General features: G+C 38.5%; 1 protein-coding gene across 2 annotated transcripts in view; it reads left to right on the top strand.

The window, feature by feature from the left end:
• CLVS2 (clavesin 2) overlaps positions 1–21,914 on the top strand; it is a 61,571-nt gene that overhangs the window by 8,762 nt on the left and 30,895 nt on the right. For both annotated transcript variants that reach the window (XM_081094751.1, XM_081094752.1), the window contains exon 3: positions 4,470–4,644. In XM_081094751.1, the coding sequence (XP_080950877.1) occupies positions 4,470–4,644 (175 nt within the window). The remainder of the gene's footprint in view (positions 1–4,469; positions 4,645–21,914) is intronic.

Genomic DNA, 21,914 nt, shown 5'->3' with positions numbered 1-21,914 from the left:
TGTCCTGGTACCTGGCATGGCACCATGATGGTATTGACTTTCTGATCTATTTTCCGACACATTATGCCACTGACACATGAAAAAGCAGAACAGCTATTCATCACACTCTGTTCTAGCATGAGACACCACAGGGAGTGGAGAGAACTGTGGTGTCAGAAAGAGCTGGCTTCACACCTGGGCTGCTGTTTTACTCCCATGGGGATTCTGGGCAAACTATTTCCATTCTCTGAGACTTGTGTTTTCATCTCTATAATTTGCTGAGACCTCATCTATGTCCTCATCTCCAAAATAATAGCATCAAAGCCAGTACTGAGACTTTGGGCTCATTTTGAGATTAAGATAATACATTTGAAATTCCTTTGGAAATCTGAAACTATTACATGGATAGAGGTATTATTATTATTTCCCCTCAGTAATATAAAACATGTAGATGGGCTCAACTTTAGCACTAATGACACCTCGAGGCATTAATAAAGGTAATTCTTCTCCTTTGTCTCTCCCCTAGCACCTTTATAATAGGAAATGCTTCAGATCTGGCTTAATGAACACTGATGGGCAGGGCAGCCTTCATGAAGAATTTAATAATGGCTGATTGATTCAGTAACAAAGGGAAAATTGCTTGCTGTTGTGATGCCAAGATGCCAGTTCCCCCTGTCAGGCTGAAAGAAAGGGTTGGGAAGGAGGAAGGAAATGACCTGTTTGTGATTTAGGTTGCCCTTTGCCCTGATTGTAAACTGTGGTAGAGGATGAGGCACTGTGAACCCCAGGAGAGAAGCACAGGACCAGTAGGCACCCAAAGCCTTTCAGGGCTGGAGGCAGGAGAAGAAGTTCCCCTGCTCTTGATTGCACTGGTAGTAAATAGGAAAAGCGGGTGGCCAAGTCCCCATCTCATGTTTCTATATTATAGCAACTTTGATCTATTTCAAGAGCATCGTCCTCCTAGACTGGTGTGCCACCTGTAAAATCCCTCAACTGGTGGCATTATTTCTTACTCCATGCTACTCATCTTCCTCTCTGAGTTGATTTCAGATTCAGGCTTTCTCTAATGCTGTTTTAGGAAGCACAGTCAGGAGTCAAGAGCTGTGTAGCTGTGCTAGTCTGTTATCTATGGCCTTTTCCCAGCATTCAAGGGAAGAATAGCCATGGTGCAGCTCCTACAAATTGGGGTGCCAACCCCACGCAGGAACATGTGGACTATTTACTGCACTGACACTGTATAAATTGTAACAGTAAAAAATAATTTCTAAGAGTAGAATTATTGTGGGATTCCTGAAGAGATAAAATACATAACTTGCTCCATTTCTTTGGAAATTTTTTACAGACTTTAGCAAGACCTCTTTTAATAATACTCTGCTTAGGAATAGCCTGCTGAGCTGCCAATGGCAGCAATGTGACATGTCTGACAACAGAGGACTGGAGTGTCAAGAGGGGTTTTGACCTGCCCTTTGAATGCAGTCAGCTAGGATGCTTTTTGTGATTCTTAAACTTACACATTAATATCATTTATATAAATACCATTTAATTCTTTTTTTGGAGCAGGATATCAAATTTTAAAACTTGGTGAGATTTACTCTTAAAAACGTTGCCAACCTGCTTTGATTCCATTGCTGATCCTGAGATCTGTCTTATTTTAGTTCTGTTGGAATAATAATATGCATATAAATTTCTCTTGGCTTAGACACAGTCCTATAGAACCTATTTAGAGTGGGTTACTTAAAACAAATTGCCTCTTATTTTCAGCCCTTCCTGGTGCCATGATTTATTCTTTTCCATGTACAATGCATCATCCTTCCAAAACTTACTTTAGATTCAAATTTTACTTAATGCTACTTTGGTATTAATGCTATTTGGTATTTTTATAGGTGACACAAGAATGAATATAACGAGAGAAAATTTCTAAGTTGAACTTTTCTAATTTCTAATTTTTATTGCTGTGATATTATTATAAATGTCAGGAATTAAAATGAATATTGTTTAAAGGAGGGGCTACATTTTAACCAGAAATATAGCTTTCTTGCTCCAACTTCCCATAGGCTTTTGGTTATAACATTGTGTTAGGTCATTATATTTAAAAAGGAGATAGGCCAACCATGAAGTGACAGATAAGGTATTCAGCCATACATGTTTCAGTTTAAAAAATATTTTTTATTGATTTCAGAGAGGAAGGGAGAGGGGGAGAGAGAGAGAAACATCAATGATGAGAGAGAATTGTTGATTGGCTAACTCCTGCACGCCCTGCACTGGGGATTGAGCCTGTAACCCCGGGCATGTGCCCTTGATCGGAATCGAACCCGGGACCCTTCAGTCCACAGGCTGATGCTTTATCTACTGAGCCAAACTGGCTAGGGCCATATTTCACAGTTTTAAAGACAAATAAGTAACAGAACTCTACAAAAAATTATTATCTTATATGTTTAGAAAGTATTTTAGGATGCCATATCCTTAGGACTATAAATAGCCTATATACTATCCAGAGACTTAAAAAAACCCTGTTGATCTTTGCCTTTTACAATAGTAATAAGCTATCTAAAGATCATCATTAAATTTTAAAGTAAAAGATTAAAACAAATATTCTTCAGTTCTGATTATACTCTGCCAAGTACGTCCAGGCTCACCAGCTAATGAGGGAATGGGAAGAAATTCATCTTGAAATCTCCTGACACCATGCTCTATGCTGGCTTAAAGCTGGGCTTCCAGAGAGATCCTATTCCATTCTGCGGTACTAATTTTTCAGATAAAGAATGAGGCCCAGAGAAAGTGAGAAGCCATCTGATCTTTTGTTGTCAATTATTCCTTCCTTTCTGCAATACTATGCTTTCTCCATTCTCCTCCAAATGTTTTTAGAAGTAAAAATAGAACTATTCCCTCATATGTACTCACTGTCCCATACTGTGAGTGAACATTTAGTGGAAGTCAGCCTATCACTTCCACTAAATGCCTGTGATTTCACTTCTAATCCATCTACCTCCTTCTGAGGTCAAGATTTCTTTCTGTAACTTTTATTGAACACCGGAATGTCTGAAGAGAAATACACACACACACAAAACTTGAGATGCAGGGTGCTCAAAATTCCATAATTTTGTTGCTTCCTCTTAAAGTGCTAGAATTCTTTTTTTTAGAATAATTACCGTATCTCATTTTTTTTCTCAGCTCTGGTTGCATTACCTCCTTCGCTTTCTTGAGTTTAGGGATCTGTATGTTTTTGTTTCTGGGATCTTCAACCTGGAGCCCTCGAGTTTAGAATCTACTCTTCAGGTACTTAATTGCTATTCGATGAGTGTACTACAGGTTCCATTCCAAACTCTTCATTTTCAGCCAACCCCAACTGCATCTTCTTTTTGCATTATATTGTTTATTCAGGCTCTGAAGCTAGGATCTGTGGGTCATCCTTTACGTTGCCATCATCTTAGTCTCCATATTTAATTAAGTGTCAAATTTTTACAAGTTTACTTCTGAAATACTTCTCAAATTTGGCTTCTAATCTCCATCCTTACCTCCACTGAGTACGTCAGTCCACAGTACTAGTAGTGTCTTTGCACTCTAATCTTGTCCATTTTACGGGAACGTAAAGAGCATTTATTGGATTTTTACAATGTGCCAGATACAGTACTAAGGTGCAAGTCAGAAAAAGTTAGAGATCCAACCCCTAATTCAGAAGGCCTGTATTATCATAGACAGTTAAATTTCCCCCTTTGTACTCATTGATGTTCCTTTCTTTCTGTCCATATATCTCTTCCTCTTTCTTTTCTTTTGTTAAAAATATATCTTATTGATTTTTTACAGAGAGGAAGGGAGAGAGATAGTTAGAAACATAGATGAGAGAGAAACATCGATCAGCTGCCTCTTGCACACCCCCTACTGGGGATGTGCCCGCAACCAAGGTACATGCCCTTAGCTGGAATCGAACCTGGGACCCTTAAGTCTGCAGGCTGACGCTCTATCCACTGAGCCAAAGTGGTCAGGGCCTTTCTTTTATTTTCATGAAGCAAACTCAATACAAGTAATTAAAATATGCTGACAATTTTACCCATACTTGTTCAAATATACTATTCTTATTTATTGTTGAGACTCCTCAAATCTCATTCAGAAAATTTTCAAATACGCACGTATGAAATGTCAGTATTACTGAGAGCATTCCTGAGCTATTTAAAAAGATACTATGCCCAATTCTCAGAGTAGTTAAAATGCCACTTTAGAAAATGATAGGAAGGCCTAGAGGTAAAGTAAATGGCTGTGACTATGAAGAGAACTGTAGTATTTCCCAAAACATGATAGTTTTTTTTGGTAGAATACATGCTAAATTCGAATATGTCACCTGAGTGCCGCAAAACAAGTTGCTCTTAAAATAATACCTTTGAACAAAATCATCTCCCTAATATTTCTTAGGTATTTTCAGAGTAGTTTTTAGTGTGCTGAGATCTTTCCACAGTGGTTATCAGATGTAATGAGGACTCTCCTGTTGCTTATAGGTACACACTGGTGGACATTTTACGTGCCATCTTGCTGTCTTTAGAAGCCATGATTGAAGATCCTGAGCTTCAAGTAAATGGATTTGTTTTGATCATAGACTGGAGTAACTTCACCTTCAAGCAAGCCTCTAAACTGACTCCCAGCATGCTGCGATTGGCTATCGAAGGCCTCCAGGTAAAAGCTGGCAAATTCTCCCCTTTCTTGGTCTCCCATGTTTGACTTACCTAATTTGTTAGAATAGCAAAATGTCTTACGTAAGGAATAAAAGCAATTTTTAGATAGTTTTCAAGCACAGACATTAAAACACTAACTGGACATAGGATTTTAGAAGAAAAAGGATGTGGGCCTTTTAACAGATGAGAATTTGTAATACTTGGCATAAGCCCTCACTATGCCTAAACATAAATACGATACCTTGATAATCAGAACTAACAACATCTTTTGGATTTTAATCATTAACGCTTTAGGCTTGTTTTGTTTCTTTTTTCTTTTCTGTGTCTATTAGTTAATTAGTTAAAGGTTTGCTACCTTATTTCATTTAAGCTGGTGAATTTGGAATATGATGGCATGCTGCCTAAAAGCTGTTGGAAAGCCAGCCAACAGGTTTTTGATCTCTAAGCTATGGAACCACTGTTTTGAATTACTTTTCTAGACTTAATTGGGGTTTTTGTGTGTGTGCAAGGGCTAACACATAGAATTTACATAGGGATGGCGCCTCTTCCAGTAAATGACATTTAACTGATTGGGAATTATAAAATGGAAAAAATCAATGATTATTTAGTGGTATATGATAATTTGCTGATGGCTGATTGCTCCCTAAAAACGAGCCACTCCTCCAGGCAGCAGAACAGCTTAAGCCTTAACCTGTTTGAATTCATAGTTTGAGTTTTGCGTCTGGAGTGAATAAGACAAACTGGTCCCTTTTCTCCGCATAGGCTTTTTCTGGTACACGTTTCCTGACTTGTTTTTGGTGAGTCACCCTTGCTCCTGTCTTACCTTGAACAGCACTTTTCTTTTTTAAAACTCCATAGAGACAATTAATAAGGTTGGGAGAGGGCACAGGATAATGCCTATTCGGAAATGTGTGGAATGTGCCCTGTTGCCTGCAGTGTATAAAGTGGTTTTTATCTTGTAAAGAAAATCGGTTACCACCAACCATGTTACTTAACACAGGATGGCAACCTAGCTTTTTAGACTTGTTATCACTGTTTAACCTGCGTCTTCTCTTTGCACTAGCGGTAGAGTAGGCCTTCCGCTGCATGAGGGACTGGGGAACGCCTATCATTCCCATGAAACTTAAAAAAACCACTTCAGAGATAGCCTCAGTGCTTTGCTATTTGCCAACTCACACACTGTATGGAGCCATTTAGTAGTAAGGCGAGAAGTCCTTGCAGGAGAAAAACGGGAAGTTCAGACATGTTCGGGAGCTTCCTATTGGCCATGGCCACTATCGGAACTTCTTTAAGTGCAAAGAGTCAGCATGACAGGAGCTGTCATCAGATGGAACCTCTGTGCATGTGCTGGAGAGGGAGACAGTCTCGGCCTGCAGGGCCTGGGCTGGCTGCCTCCTCTCTGCTCCCCATAAACGTTTCCATCTCCTTTTCTTTCTCCCAGGACTGAGATTGAGGGAACAGGGCTCGTGCTTTCTGGTGGTTGGTTGGGAAGCCACTTACAATAAGTGAACTCTTCCTGTGAATAAATGTGACATGTTATTAACCTTTAAACTCAATGTTTTCTTCAGTTCAAATTGATTTTTTTAAATGCTCTATCTCTATGTCTATATATGCGTCTCTGTCTCTGTACTATATCTAAAATTATAGTGGTAATTCTGAACAGGATTATAAGATGTGCTAAAAATGTTCCATTGTAACATGCATGATTTCATACTTAGTTTTATACAGAAGTTACATTTTCTGACTTTTCTAATCAAGTCTGTTTTTTTGCATTTACCATGTGAGAAATTTTATTGTCCATTGATATATACTTCATGCAGAGCACGGATAAACTATTTTTGAGATTGACATAAGACCATAAAACATTTGAATTAAATATATATATATATATATATATATATATATATATACACAATTCTTGGTCACTAAACAAGACTAATACCATCATCAAGACAACCAACACCACCACAACAATAAATAACCTCCAATTAACCCAGTCAGGGAAATTGAGAGGTGATAATATTTTTATTTATTTTTCCTTTTTTTGATGTGAGAATATTTTTCTTAACTCAGTGATGGTTTATGCCATGTCATAATTCTACTATAATATGTTACTTTTACTTAGGCACACATAAAATATATTCTAGGGAGTTGAACCCAAAATAAGAAAGGCTAAAGATGTTAGTGCCAGAGAGGAAACTTACTTGAATGAAGTGCATTATGAATGGGATGTAATTGTGTTTTGAAGAGGTCCCATCTCTCTTTCTCTTGAGGTTACTGCATAACCTCTCTGTCTGCACACACAAATTCCCTTTTCCTTAAGTGAAAGAGTATTTTGAGTGACTTGGCTAGCGATAGCACCTGATACCTTGGATATGGACACATAGACCATTGCTAGAAGATCCACCTGTCATCACAGTACAAGGTCAACAGAGACAATGTGGAAGGGTGAAAATAAAATGGGCTTTAGGGGCAGACAGACCTGGGTTTGGATGACAACCCTGCCACATATCAAATATTTGGTAAATTCCTAAACTTGTTTGAATCTTTGTCTATTCATTTATAGCAGATTTAAAGTATTATATTAGAAATTATACATCTTGCACCCAGTAAGTGATATCAATGAGCAAAGTAATCATTGTGCAAGAGCTAATTTTTTTAGGTGCCATATTATTCTGCATATGTGCTGGTTTTCTCACAATTCAGTGACTACCTAGACTGTGAAGACCTAAAGTTAATTGACTTTGGGAATCTGAATGATCTCATATTTTGCTTGTAATGCTCAGATTGTAGATACACAGATTGCATTTTAAAAAATTACTTCACTGTGTGGTTAAATAGCGTCTAGATATGTTCATGTTAGATGCCAAGTAAAATAATTTTTCATGTTGGAAGCCAAGTCAAATTGAAATGGTTTCATCTAGTGAAAATTAATCTTTCTTTTCAGAGAAGCTCCAGGCACCGTTGAAAAGGTGATGACTGTGAAGATATCCTTGGCCTGAGAGTTGAGCTAGAGTTTGCTAAGTTGACTAGAATAGGAAAAGCATTTTGGGCAGGGAAACTTTTGGGAAGTGCTTTTGAAGGAACACACAGCTACAAGGGATTGCAAGTACATGATAAATCTGTTTTGATCTGGTTAGAGTGAGGAATAAATTGTGGTGAATGACCAGAAATGACTGGGAAAGGCACACTGAGCCTTGGCTCCATGGATAGAGGATGGCATGCTATGTGGATTGGCCCATGCTCTCAGACACAGGGAGATTTTAGACAAGAAAGTGACTTGGTCACTCCTCTGCTTTAGGAAGATCTTTTTGGGTAGAAGAATGGGCTCGTATCAAAAGAGGGAGGGGTTAGATCTCATTTGAGAACTCCCATACTGTCCTGGTGGAATTATATGGATTCCATTTTGTAGGTCAGGAAATGAAACTTCAGAGAGTTTGACACCCAAATTTTCTTAACTGACATCAAGGCTTGAGTCCAGGTTGGCTGAATCCAAAGACCAATGCCTTTCCTGAATCTTGTTTCAATTGTTTCCAGGGCTGTGCTTAAGAAAAAGTAGATAAGCTCAGTTTATTTTTATAATATATATTTTCTGTTGATTTCAGAGAGAAAGGGAGAGGGAGAGAGAGCTAGAATGATGAGAATCATTGATTGGCTGCCGCTTGCAAGCATCCCACTGGGGATCGAGCCTGCAACCCGGGCATATGCTGCTGGGATTCATCCCCAGCGGGTCCAGGGGTCCCCAAAGGTGTAGACGGAGTCGGCGAAGAAGGAATGACACGGAGACAGCGTTCAGTTGATCAGCAGCCTAGCCAGGATCTCTAGCCAGGATCTCCAGCCAAGTTCTGGTCTGGATCTCCAGCGAAGTTCTGGTTAGGATCTCCAGCCAGGTTCTGTGTCCATGTTCTCTTGCTAGGTTCTCCAGGTTCTCCAGCCAGGTTCTGTAGCCATGTTCTAGTCAGGTTCTCTTGCCATGTTCTATAGTCAGGTTCAGTCCAGGATCTTTTGCCATGTTCTCTCGCTAGGTTCTGTCTCTAGGTTCTGTTGCCAGTTTCTGTCCAGGATCTTTTGCCATGTTCTCTCCAGCGAAGTTCTTCTGTCTCTAGGTTCTGTGTAGGTTCTGTCTTCTAAGTTCTGTCTTCTAAGTTCTGTGTTCTAAGTTCTGTGTCTTGCTGTCTTGTTACATCTGTATTTATACCAGTTGATTCAATCCTATCAATCTCTATTACAAAGGTTAGGGCGTTTCTTATCTCCATTCTAGGGAGTAAAGATTATGTAGCTTAAGCATGATTTTTCATAGTTAAAGTGATTAATTACCTGCCTGGCACTTAGTTGAGGGGTTTTATTCCCTCCCTAACTTCAGGGGAAAATCCCTACCTGGGGAAACAACCTTTCTCAGAGAGGAGACCTTGGTTAAAACACATAGTGCCAAGAAGGTGAGCAAACATATTAAGAACAGTATGCCATATATGCCAGGTCCTTTGAAACAGCAAGGATGGACCGGCTCCCGGCAATATGCCCTGACCTGGAATTGAACCCTGACCTCCTGATTCATAGATCAACACTCAACCACTGAGCCACCATGGCTGGGTGATAAGCTCAGTTTAGAGCAAGCATCTAAAACTCATGGACCCCGAGCCGCATGACTCGTTTATTTGTTCCATGTTAGCCTTTGAGTTTGACATGGTTGGTTTAGAGTAACTTTCCTCCACCAAAACTCTAATACAGGTGAAATTTGTTTATTGGGATAAACAAAGCAATGCTAACTGGCCTTTTACTTTTTTTTGACACTAAGTGGCAGAACCATTTCCCCCCTTCATTTTTGTGGAATAAAATATTCAGGCTTCATCGGAAAGAAAAGAGAAAGAGAAAATTGTCCCACTAATTACAAAAAGTTAATTGATTAGGGTAGTTATAGTAACAGGAAGCATCTTAGAAAATCAATACAAGATTAAATGGATGTAACTCGTGGACTCTAAGATATTTGCCTGGGAAGCCAATTAAAACATAAAATGTTTGGAAATATCTGGAAAGGCTTAGACTTTTTGGATTTACAGAGAAGTGATATGCTTTTAATATGTTTTGATCACAGTTGCTCTATGTTTATTTTTTTTCTTGTAAAATATTACCATCCTTAAAACTCTTTAATAATGAAAAACTCGAACTCTCTTATGAATCCAGGATCTCTTATTTGTAAATTAAAAAAAATTTATCCAAGCCCTATATATGTATATGTACTGTTATTCTCCCTTAGCTCTGTCCTGCCTGTCTGTGCTTTTGCTTTCACAATCTCACCGGAATCTCCAAACTCTATGTGCTGAAAGGTACATAATGTCGTCAAGATGTGGGCCTGTTGGCAAGGGGTTCGGCTGAAACAGATTTGAATAGCTCTCTGAATTGCTGCATTGAGACTCAGATGTAGGGCCATCACAAAGTGCCTAAATCTGTGCCAGATACTGTAAGGGCCCTTCATAACACCAGGACTTGTGAGAGGACAAAGAACATGTAATTAATTCACAGTACTTAATGGGGTCCTTTCTTTGACTCAAGGGTTCAGTGTTACAAGCAGCCACCAATCTGCTAGATCTGAGCGCTCTGGTCATTCATGTGGAAGGCAGAAAGTGCTGCTGCAACAAATCCTGGCTCTGACTGTTCGGAAGCTCAGTCGTGCCTAGGGGACCTTGCCAAAAACAGAGAACAGACTAATGACTTGGAACGTCACTCTCCAAGGCTAGTGGGTGAGGAGCTTCATTAACTTCTGTAGCATTAGCTCATTCAGTCCTCCAGATCCTACTCATAATCTCTGGCAGCTTTGAAATTGCACGTGTGTGTGTGTGTGTGATGGCTAAGGGAGAATATTAAAAAAAACCAGTGTGAGATATTGAGTAAGTTAGGGATTCATAATAAAACAGAAGGACTCTGTGCTCTGCAGCAGTGTTCTTTGCAATGGTCGTTAACCTGCCAGGAGTTTCCAGACTTAAAAATGCTCTAGACCAGTGGTTCTCAAGGTCTAGAGCATGACCCTTTCATACAGTTCCTCATGTTGTGACCCAACCATAAAATTATTTTTGTTGCTACTTCATAACTGTAATGTTGCTACTGTTATGAATCGTCATGTAAATATCTGATATGCAGGATGTATTTTCATTGTTACAAATTGAACATAATTAAAGCATAGTGATTAATCACAAAAACAATATGTAATTATATATGTGTTTTCCGATGGTCTTAGGTGACCCCTGTGAAAGGGTAGTTCAACCCTCAAAGGGGTCGCGACCCACAGGTTGAGAACCGCTGCTCTAGACAGTACACAGTAGAAAGTTTTGCATGCAAGCTACCTGGTAAACTTAGGGCAGCGTTATGGTGCACTGGTGGGAGAGGGTTGAAACAATGCCTATCTTTTTGAAAATGAACACACAGACTCAGGAACTATAGTCAGTCAGACAGCCTGGAAGTAGGAGCATTTTAGTCCCACATTTTGTGTGCACAGGCAGAACCATATTGAGAAACAGTGACAAAGACAGTGTGTAAAAAAGTGACATTTTGTTCATCACATGTATAGCTGTCTGAGTTAAGTGTGCTTCCTTTCTGTTGCTACTTAACCTAAAACAAAATGAGTGAAGACTAGAGTATTGCTTTATTTCATAATGTGAGAATGTGGTATTTTGGAAGTCCTTTTTAAAAAAATTTCTTTTTGTTAATCCTCACCCAAGGATATTTTTCCCATTGATCTTTAGGGAGAGTGGAAGAGAGAGGGAAAGACAGAGAGAAACATCGGGTGAGAGAAACACATCAATTGGTTGCCTCCTGCATGAGCCTAGACCAGGGCCCAGGCAGGGGAGGAGCCTGCAACTGAGGTATGTGTCCTTGACTGGGATTGAATCCGGGACTCTTTGGTCTGCAGGCTGATGCTCTATTCACTGAGCCAAACCGGCTAGGGCAATTTGGAAGTCGTTTTAAAAGCTGACAATAGGTATGTAAAAACTATTTATAATATTCAGTTTACCAAGCAGGTTAAAGATGGTATATGACCTTTGATAACAGGTTACACTAGTATGTATGTGTGTGTGTGTATATATATATATATACATATATATATGATATAGAAACATATATATGTTTATGCCACTATTTTTCTTATGTTAGAATTGCTGTTTATTTCCTTTGATTTGATGCTAAATTTGTTTAAAATGTCTAGTTATCGGAAGTAGGTGTCAGCCTTGAGTAAACAAAGAGATGAGTGCTCTAGAGTTATTTAACACATACTTACTCAATTAGAGAATATCAGTAATTAGCAATAAAATGACATACCGATACACTTTCAACCACTGAAAAAGAGACTAGTTATCAATTTGCTTCCAGTATCCAAATAATTGAAGCAACAAATGGAAAGAAGTAAATAAAATCTTTTGGTTATAGTCCTTGAGATAATGATAAATGGATAGAAAATAATTATCCATAATGAAAAACTGATGAATAATATGAGCTATTCTGCATTTCATTTTATTGGCTATGTTTAGACATGTCCTTAACTAGAGAACAAAATAAAGATGAATAACTTCAAGTTCTCTCTCATTCTTTTTAGTAACAATGTAAATGCATTTTGATATATCATTCGTTCACAGCAGAACATCACGGTCTCTGTAATTTGTGTTCTTAATTCTCTGTGTATCATAAAGTTGTATGGCCACAAGTACTTTTCATTAAACTTTTTATTTTTACTTTGAGATTATTGTACATTCATATGCAGTTGTAAGAAATGAAACACAGATATCTCATATGTTTTCTTCAATGGTAACATTTTGTAAAAATATTGTACAATCTTATAACCATAATGTTAACATTACTGTAACCATGATAAAAGCCTTGACTGTCAACTCGGCCTTCTCTGACACCACACATTACAGCCTGGTAAGAGTGGTACTCTCAGCTCACTTCTTTTTTTAAAAAAAATCCTCACCCAAGGATATTTTTCCATTGATTTTTAGAGAGAGTGGAAGACAGAGGGAAAGACCACAGAGGGAAACATTAATGTGAGAGAGAGACATCGATTGGTTGCCTCCCGCATGCACCCTGACCAGGGCCAGGGCTGGGGAAGAGCCTGCAACTGAGGTATATGCCCTGGCCAGGAATCAAACCCAGGACTCTTCAGTCCTCAGGCCAAAGCTCTATCCACTGAGGCAAACTGGCTAGGGCTCTCAGCTCACTTCTTGCTCTTTGCTGGTGTGGGTAGGTGTTGAAGTCACATTTTTATTTTTCTTGTGATATTTAGCCAGAGTGTAGTAGTTATTGCCTAGACTTTTTGTATGTTGCTAGTACGCACCTTTCCTGATTCTTTGCCCAGGAGAGAAAGCTTCTGTAGAGGCTTTTTTGGGGGTCTGTGCTCAGTGGAGTTTTCATTTGCCAGTTTCCTGAGTTCTAAATCTGGGATATATGAGGCAAAATGAAACTCAGGCAACTTACCATCATGTTATTCTTTGGGTCCAAAGGTCCTTACCTGGTCTGTCTTCTCTTCATCTTTCATAGTCTTCTTGTGTCTGTTTTATATACTATAATGCCCAGGTTTTTAAGTTCTACTTAATGAGAAAAACGGGGGAAAGTAAGACTATGTCATCCTGTTGGAAGTGGAAATCAAAAGCACATGCATTTTTCATCTCCCAACATTTTATCAAATATCTGACGTAACGTTACTCTGCCTCATTTAGTTTTCAATGCTGTTGTAAATTTATTATTGTTTTACTGTTTACTGTCACTTAAATTTGTGCAGAAAGGTGAGGATATTGTGCCTTTTCAGTCCACCATATTGACTTGGAAGCTCCTTAACACCTTAAAGCCAATCATTATCTACTTTATGATAACAGGATAATAGAAATGAAGATAGAAATTAAGTCATGAGTCATCATTTTACTTTTACATGAGACTCTAGAAAGTAATTCGTATGCTCCTATATGTTAATGGTTCTTGTTATTATGTTCTTTAAATCTCCAGAGATTTTTTTTCTGGAGTGAAATATGGAAAAAATGTATTTCCAACAATCAAAATTCTAATGCAGTGGTTCTCAACCTTCCTAATGCCACGATCCTTTAATACAGTTCCTCATGTTGTGGTGACCCCCAATTTCATCGTTAAAAATTGAACATAATTAAAGCATAGTGATTAATCACAAAACAATATGTAATTATATATGCGTTTTCCAATGGTCTTAGGCAACTCCTGTGAAAGGGTCATTTGACCCCAAAGGGGTCGCGACCCACAGGTTGAGAACCACTGTTCTAATGGATATACTCATAAGTCTTTTTTTGTTGTTGTTGTTAACTAGAGTTCAGCATGAATACTTTTACCTACCTGGGGGAAAATAAGCCACACATTTTAAAGATGAATTCACTGAGAATATAATAGTAATTTTTATAAGGATATTTCTATAATTACATCACTATCTCATTTACATTAAAACACTCATAATTGCAGTGTACAGAGAGCTAGCATTGTTTCTGTGGTAATGACCCACTTAAGGAAGTTCACTTAGGCCAACTTAATGAAGCCTATATCCTTTGCATACTGACGGAAACACTATTGGAAAATACTGAGGCCATATTTCCAGGTCAAATCGAGCTGTTTTCAGCAGACATGGAAAGAATGAGAACCTTGGCTAAATTTTACACAACAAAGCAAGACAGTGCGGGGTGGGGGCGGCGCGGGTAAGGTATTCTTGAAAATCAGTGTAGGAAGACGTAACCTAATTCTATTAGTATTAGAAAACCAGGTTTATTTGCAAAAGGGTAGTAATCCGGTCACCTTTATTGCCTGGTTTCAGAAGACCTCAAAGAGATGCCTCTGGTCAGCCCATTGTCTTTCCTAAGGTGGCTAAGGAAAGCACATTTTACTCCACTGGGACAATAATGGCTTCCTACAACTGGTAGACATTCCTTGGTGACTGAAGCCTGCTTTTTCAACCGGGGGTAGATGGTCAGCATTGTAGTGGGATACTGCTACATGCTGAACTTAGAGATATAATTTAGTCAGTGTAAGGAGAATAAAAAACATTCCTTCATAAATAATAAGAGGCTGTTTTCTAGTTTCATAAGTGGTTAGGTCTGAAAGGACCTTAACTCAAAGGAGAGCTAACATGACTTCAGTGCTGTGGTAACTACCAAAGGAGGCTTTGGCTGACTTGAGCAGCACCATGGAGAGCTCCGGAAATTCCATTGTGGTTTGTCTTTTCTCCTTTGCAGCTTGGGTTTTCTCTAGCCTCTAAAGTAAGCCCCTCTACTTCTTAAAATAGGCCGCTATCCTCACAGAAGTCCAGGTTTCCTTCATTATCTCTGAGTCCCATAGCTTATGTGTTTAACTCAAGGCTGCATTTTTCACGTGGCCCAAGGTTCTCTCCTTTTGGGACTTCTTTTTTTCTCTATTATTAGCTCCTGCTTTGGAATTGTTTGCTGGCAGCTCATGTATTGGAATTAAAACTATCTTCTCCCTTTTCTTTCCTCTTGGAAGCTTCTTCAAATGATACTTATAATCTAATTTTAAAAACACAAAACATTCTTAAGGTGAGTGAAGTGGCATTGATTTGTATCTTGAGGCCATGTAAGGAAGAAGATCATCTTCTTTGCCCAAGCAAACTTCTGGGAAAGAAATGTCTTCATGACCTGTTTTCTTCATCGAGAGTTGTATGGAGAACAATTATAAAGGATATAGTTGAAAGAAAAATGATCTTTCCTCTTGACAATTGCTAGATTAGGTAAAATTTTAGAATCAAGCATTCCTGGGCTTGAAGCTTGCATCTGCCAGATCCAGATTTCAATTTTAGATAAATTACTTAATCGATCCCATTCTTTGTCATCACATCTAAAAACTGGGATTAACACCTTCCACCTGGCATTATTATGAGGATTAAACAAGATAACATACATGAAAGAGATTGGCATGATACATAGAGAAAGCACTTGGTTAAAGTCAGCCCTTCCCATACACTTCTTTCCTGCCCTGTGATCAAGAATAGGATCTAAGTAAACTTACAAAATAAGGTAGTTCTTTTAGACAAAAATATGCTTATTATACAATGCACTGTAATTAATCAGCCTAGCTTGGCAGCTCATACAAAACTGACTAACTGAAGTTATGTGGGATGAAAACCTACCCCCACAATTTTTGTAAATTATGAGAAACTGTAGGCAATTTTCTCCTTGAAGTTTGTAGTCCCTGCCTTTGTTCTTCCAGGTTGTAAGATAGTGATTAAATATGGTTATAACAAGTATTGGTTCGATATAACATACAGAAGTCATTGGTTTATTCCTAGAATATAAGACGCCTGGGATTTTCACTCTTTGGAATATCACAAATATTTTCTGTTGAAACTGGATTTGTAATGACATGATTCAGATACATATCTCTCCTCACTGTTCTCAACTAGATAATAAGCTCCTCAATGGCAAGGACAATTCACTTCCTCTAAGTAAGTCACCAGCTGGCTGGCAAGGAGGATCCTATCATTGGTTCTGGGTGGACTACAGGCATATCGTAGAACTGCAATTCTTATAACTCTCACCTGTGGTGAAATAGGATGGGTACTCTTGGGAGAGCATACACTGGAGGGTGCAGTGTCTCAGGTACTTGAGAGATTCAAGGGGAACAGCCAGTTGGAGAAAAACAAATATCACATGATCTCACTCTTATGTGGAATCTAATGAACAAAATAAACTGATGAACAAAGTAGATCCAGAGACATGAGAGCATGGAATAGACTGATGGATCTCAGAGGGAAGCGGGTAGGGGATATAGGAGCAGATTAACTAAAGAATTTATATGCAAATATGCATAGCTTATGGACACAGACAGTAGTGGGGTAGGCCTGGGGGGGTGTGGATGTGTGGTGGAGGATGTCAAAGGGGGAAAAGGGGGACACATGTAATACTTTCAATGATAAAGATAAAATTTACAAAAAGGATTATGGGAAAGAGAGGATACATTAGAAAAAGTCAGTGAAAAGACTTCCTGAGCAATGGGTATGTTATGATTCAGAAATAATGGCCAGATGATGGCATTTAAAGGTAAGAAATATGTTGAATATAATTATTATAATGAGTGGCAAGGTAGGAGTGACAGTTATATGGACCTGATTTTCAGGGAGCTATGGATGTCATAATTAAATGGTGTTTCTATGGGGAAGATGGATAGGGAAACAATAAGTATTGCTTCAAGTATTCAACCTAAAAAAATGAAAAGGAATGAAGGCAGCTATCTCAGTATTGTTAGACTACCATTCTTGGTTTCCTGACCTGGGCCATTTCTCAGCCTCGGAATCCTTGAACTGTTGGAAAATATAGATCTCCATGAAGAAGAATCTGCAACACCACATTGTTTCTATGATGGATGATCTTTCAAATGTTAGGAATAATGTTTGCAAAGAGTTTGTAATAATATGGACAACGGTTATGTATAATGTTAAGTGAAATATGTGTGATATAAAGAATGTAAATATAACCACACTTACATTAAAACATGTTAAACATGAGAAGAAAATGCATTGGAATATACACAGTGTTTATATGAGAGCAGTTGGACTATGGTGAAATTTCCTTTTTCTACTTTTTGCAGTGTATGCATTTTACCTTTGGAAACACGGTATCCTATATAATAAAAGGCTAATATGCAAATTGACTAAACGGTGGAATGACTGGTTGCTATGACGTGCACTGACCACCAGGGGGCAGACGCTCAATGCAGGAGCTGCCCCTTGGTGGTCAGTGCATTCCCACAGGGCGAGCACTGCTCAGCCAGAAGCCCCCGAAGCTGGGCTCACGGCTGGTGAGTGCAGTGGCAGTGGGGGGAGCCTCTCCTGCCTCTGCGTCAGTCAGACATCACCTGGGGGCTCCCGGACTGCATGGGCTGAGGGACCCCCCGAGTGCACGAATTTTGTGCACTGGAGCTCTAGATTTTATAATAAAAAACTTTATTTAAAACATTCATACTATACTGTAGATCATAAAGCCAATTATTTGACAAGTAAATATACAACGTGCCACATTATAAATGTTAGTGTCTATTTTAAAATAATATTAACATAGTTTGATGAGAAAATTAATAGAATCTGACAGCTGCAGCTGCTCATCTTAAGAAAATTATGCAGTGCTAACACATATAGCTGTGATGGGTCACATTTGGGGACCACAAAGGAAATTTACAGCAAGACCCAAGAAAGTGGAGTCAGTTGAAATGTAAATATGCTTTGCAGTAATAAAGCATATAATCCAAAATATTATGCTAATATATTTGGCACGTACTAAACAATTTTTGGTAGGAGGAAGGAAGTTAAATTCAGCCAGGCAGCCATCAATAAGCCCTATTTAAAAACACATTGTTATGCAAATCTGAATAAAACAGCCATGGATGAATTAAGTAAAAGACAAAAAAGTGGACAAAATTGGTACCTTGTAAAGACAATTATGTTTTTAAACAATACATGTTAGTTTTACCTGCCAGTTATATCCTTATATTATTAAAATCAATTCAATAAGTGACAAAATAAATTTTACAGACAGAACTTTAGAAGTTCAGAGAAGGGTTTTATGGTGTATGGACTAAAATGATAGAATGGTCCATACCATTCTGTTTTAATGAAATTAATTTTATTCTAAAATATGATCAAATGTTGGTAAGTTACAAATGATTATTTGTATACTATAAATATTTAAGGGTTACAGATATCTGATTGTTTTTTTCTCCTATAGATTTTCTAGACTATTAACCAAGTCCAAGCGAATGGAAAACTGTATATTAAAATACCAGACAGCATCTTAATGTGAACTTTCTAATATAACAGGGAGGCTATTTCTTGGTATTTTATGTGATTCTGTGTTGAGTTATTGCCCCCAAACAGATCTAAATCAGTTTTAGCAGCTGCACAATACAGGAACACATGTTATGTCACATGCTGTAATGCAAAGCTTAGTGTATACATGTCTGGACTCAGAATCGTAGCATTTGAAGGAAACTTAGAAGTCATATAAGCCATCCTACGTAAGACTATTACTATGGTAGTTTTTAGAGATGATTATGTAGCTTCTGTCCGTACTCATTCAGAGCCTCCCAGTGCAATGCTTTATCAGGCAGCCCAATTATCTCTAAGAGTTTGGCCACAAAGATCTTGCTTAAATTCAGCTAAAATATGACCCTTGCACCCATTGGTCCTTATACCAACTCTTGAACATAGGACTAATGACACTCCACCAAATATACTGTCTTTCACATAACAGCATTTCAGAAACACAGAATATCTGTTTCTCTGAACAATTGAAGCACTCTGATATTTTTCATTTTATAGTTTTCTTTTCCAAATACCTATTGGCTGCCCCCCACCCCCCCCATCCCTTTCTCTAAATTGTGTGTCATTTTGGATATCTTCTTCTAAATTCAAAACATTTTGTAAGTTTATCCCCAAGTTAAAAAAAATACTCCGCATGTTTTATTAGTGTGGCAAATATGCCCTACTATAAGAAAAGGATATTATTAAATAGCCAAAGGTGATGTTAATTAAAAATTACAAATGCTCTGTAAAAGTGTAAATAACATACCAAAGGGGAAGAAAGGAGAGAGCAATTATATGTTACCTAGGGAAAGGATGAAGAAAAAATATTCATAGAAGACCATACGTGGATTTTGAAAGAAGGAAAATGCATTGTTAAAAGCATTATAGGTTGAGGAATACTTGGGGAAATAAACAGAGATGAATATGAACGTGATGCATTTGGGAGTTGGCAAATCGATTAATTTAGTTATACTTAACATTCATAAAGAAATAAAGTAGGAAGTAAGGTTGCAAAAGTTAGTTGTTATCTAATAGTAGAAGACCATGATGTCCCTCTAACGTTGGAATTTTTGCTGTAGGTGGTCAGTCAAGTTTTCGGGATAAGTGTATTTTAATAGATAAATCTAGTGGTTCTGTGACAAAGAATGGATCAGACAGAGGCAAACATGGCAACACTTGCAACATGCCGTTTGTTTACTTTAAGCATGTCATTAACTATAATTCTTTTTTTAAAATTGAATTTATTGTGGTGACAGCTATATAATAAAAGCTTAAGCGACTGTTACGGGGGAATGACCAGAACGACCAGTCGCTATGACGCACATGACCACCAGGGGGCAGATGCTCAATGCAGGAGATGCCCCCTGGTGGTCAGTGTGCTCCCACAGGGGGAGTGCCACTCAGCCAGAAGCGCTAAGAAGCAGCGAGCCGAGTGGTAAGGAGCAGTGGCAAGGAGTGAGGGTCCTGGACTGTGAGAGGGCTCAGGGTGGGCTGAGGGACACCTCCCTCCCACCCCCAGTGCACGAATTTTGTGCACTGGGCCTTTAGTTGCTTAATAGGATTATATAGGTTTAAGGTATACAATTCTACAGTACATCATCTGTATATTGTATTGTGTGTTTACCACCTTAATTCACGTCTCCTTCCATCATCATTTCCCCCCCTCTTCACCCACTTCTACCTCCCCCACTCCTTCCCTCTGCCTGATGATGGTATTCATAGGTAGCAAGGAAGCTGTGTAATGAAACACAGATTGATGCGGTGGCTCTTGTCAAAAGCACTCTGAGACTACTTTTCATGAATCATCTCACATGGAGACTGTTGTTAGGCTTGAAGATGCATTGCTCTTGCTTAGTGAGATGCTCATGACCTCTGCACACTGGACGTTTAGCAAGCCGTTACAGAGAGAGCAGAGTCGAAGCTCTGCCAGACTCTGCAAATGCCAACTGTCACAGAGGCAGGAAGTTACAGTTAATCCCCATCACGGTGTTGCCTTATAATATCCCTGTGTCTCCTTTTATGTCATTTTCTCTTTATTTCTTTGACATAGGCTTCCAAATAGGCTGTTAATAAAAAAGTGTGCAAGTTTAGTTCTTTTGTAGGTCAGTTCTATCTTCCTGATCTTTGATCTTATCTCGGATCCTATGGAGCTATTATGAGAGACAGATAAGAGACTGGATTCTTGAATTCACTGTGTAATGTTTAATCTGGGGAGTCTCAGTTATCCAAAAACCTTATCTCATATTCTGTTTTAATGTTCTCACTGCTATCTAGCAGCCAGAAACAGGAATGAGTCATTTTAAAATCAAGCTTTTTGCCGCCTAAAACTACGTGTTGTTCAGATTCCTTTACAAATGCTTGAGAATTGCTCACTCCCTGTTGGCTAAGCATAAAGGTCAGGCCTCTCTTCAGTAACATTTTCTCCAGCTCTGCTTCCCTTTGTCTCTTTTCATAGCTCAAACCTGGACTTTGCTGTCCAGGTAATAAATGTTGGAGGGGAGTCAAGATATGCAGATCCCAATAACAGTCCGTTATTTCTTCTTTAATATCGGAGATTAAAACTTGCTCCGCGAAGCTACCTGGAGTAAGTCCTAGGGACTTAAATCTTATTTTACTTGCTACACATTAGGAGGGGGTTGAATGCTTTTGTAAGGAGCACCTTAATCTTGCCAGAAAGCTTTATTGCTCAGTTCACAGAGCCGAGGAAATATGAATGTATGCTGTGTTGGGTGTCTCTGTGAGGCCACCTCTGTTTTGACAAGCAAATGGCAGTTCTAACTCCAGCTCACATATCTGCTAAAGAATCTGATGAACTTTTAAGTGACTATTTCCAGGAGAGTGTCAGAGGGTACAACTTCAAATTTTGCTAAAACACCCAAGGATCTATTTGCAGTCCACTAGTAGTACATGTTTTTATTGTATTAATCTCATTATTGAGTCTCTTGGTCTTATTTTTCCTTATTTATAGCTCCATTTGTAAATATTATATCAAGTAAGATTTTTATCTCTTCAAAAAAAATATAAGGGCTTATAATTAAAAGTAAAAGACCTTGCATGGTCGGTGTGGTTCAGTGGTTGAGTGTCAATCTATGAACCAGGAGGTCATGGTTTGATTCCCGGTCAGGGCACATGCCCAGGTTGTGGGCTTGATTCCCGATGAAGGGCATGTGGGAGGCAGCCGATCAATGATTCTCTCTCATCATTGATGTTTCTATCTTTCCCTCTTTCTTCCTCTCTGAAATAAAAAAAAAAATATATTAAAGAAAGCAAAAGACTAACTAATTACTGTCAGTATCTTATAGTTATCTTTCTATAGTATTTACTCGTGATACTCATTCTATTAAAAAAAATGAAGCTCATTTGTTTTTTAGCCCAGTACTTTCTCTTTTAATTTGTCTAACTGCTTTCTAGTCTTGCAACATGGCTATCATCCTGGATTATTTTAAATCTATAGTCCAGTGGTT

Source organism: Myotis nattereri (assembly GCF_964212035.1).
Source record: "Myotis nattereri genome assembly, chromosome: 6".
Lineage (NCBI taxonomy): Eukaryota > Metazoa > Chordata > Mammalia > Chiroptera > Vespertilionidae > Myotis > Myotis nattereri.
Note: the sequence above shows the minus strand (reverse complement) of the source record. Positions and strands in the feature narration are given on the sequence as shown.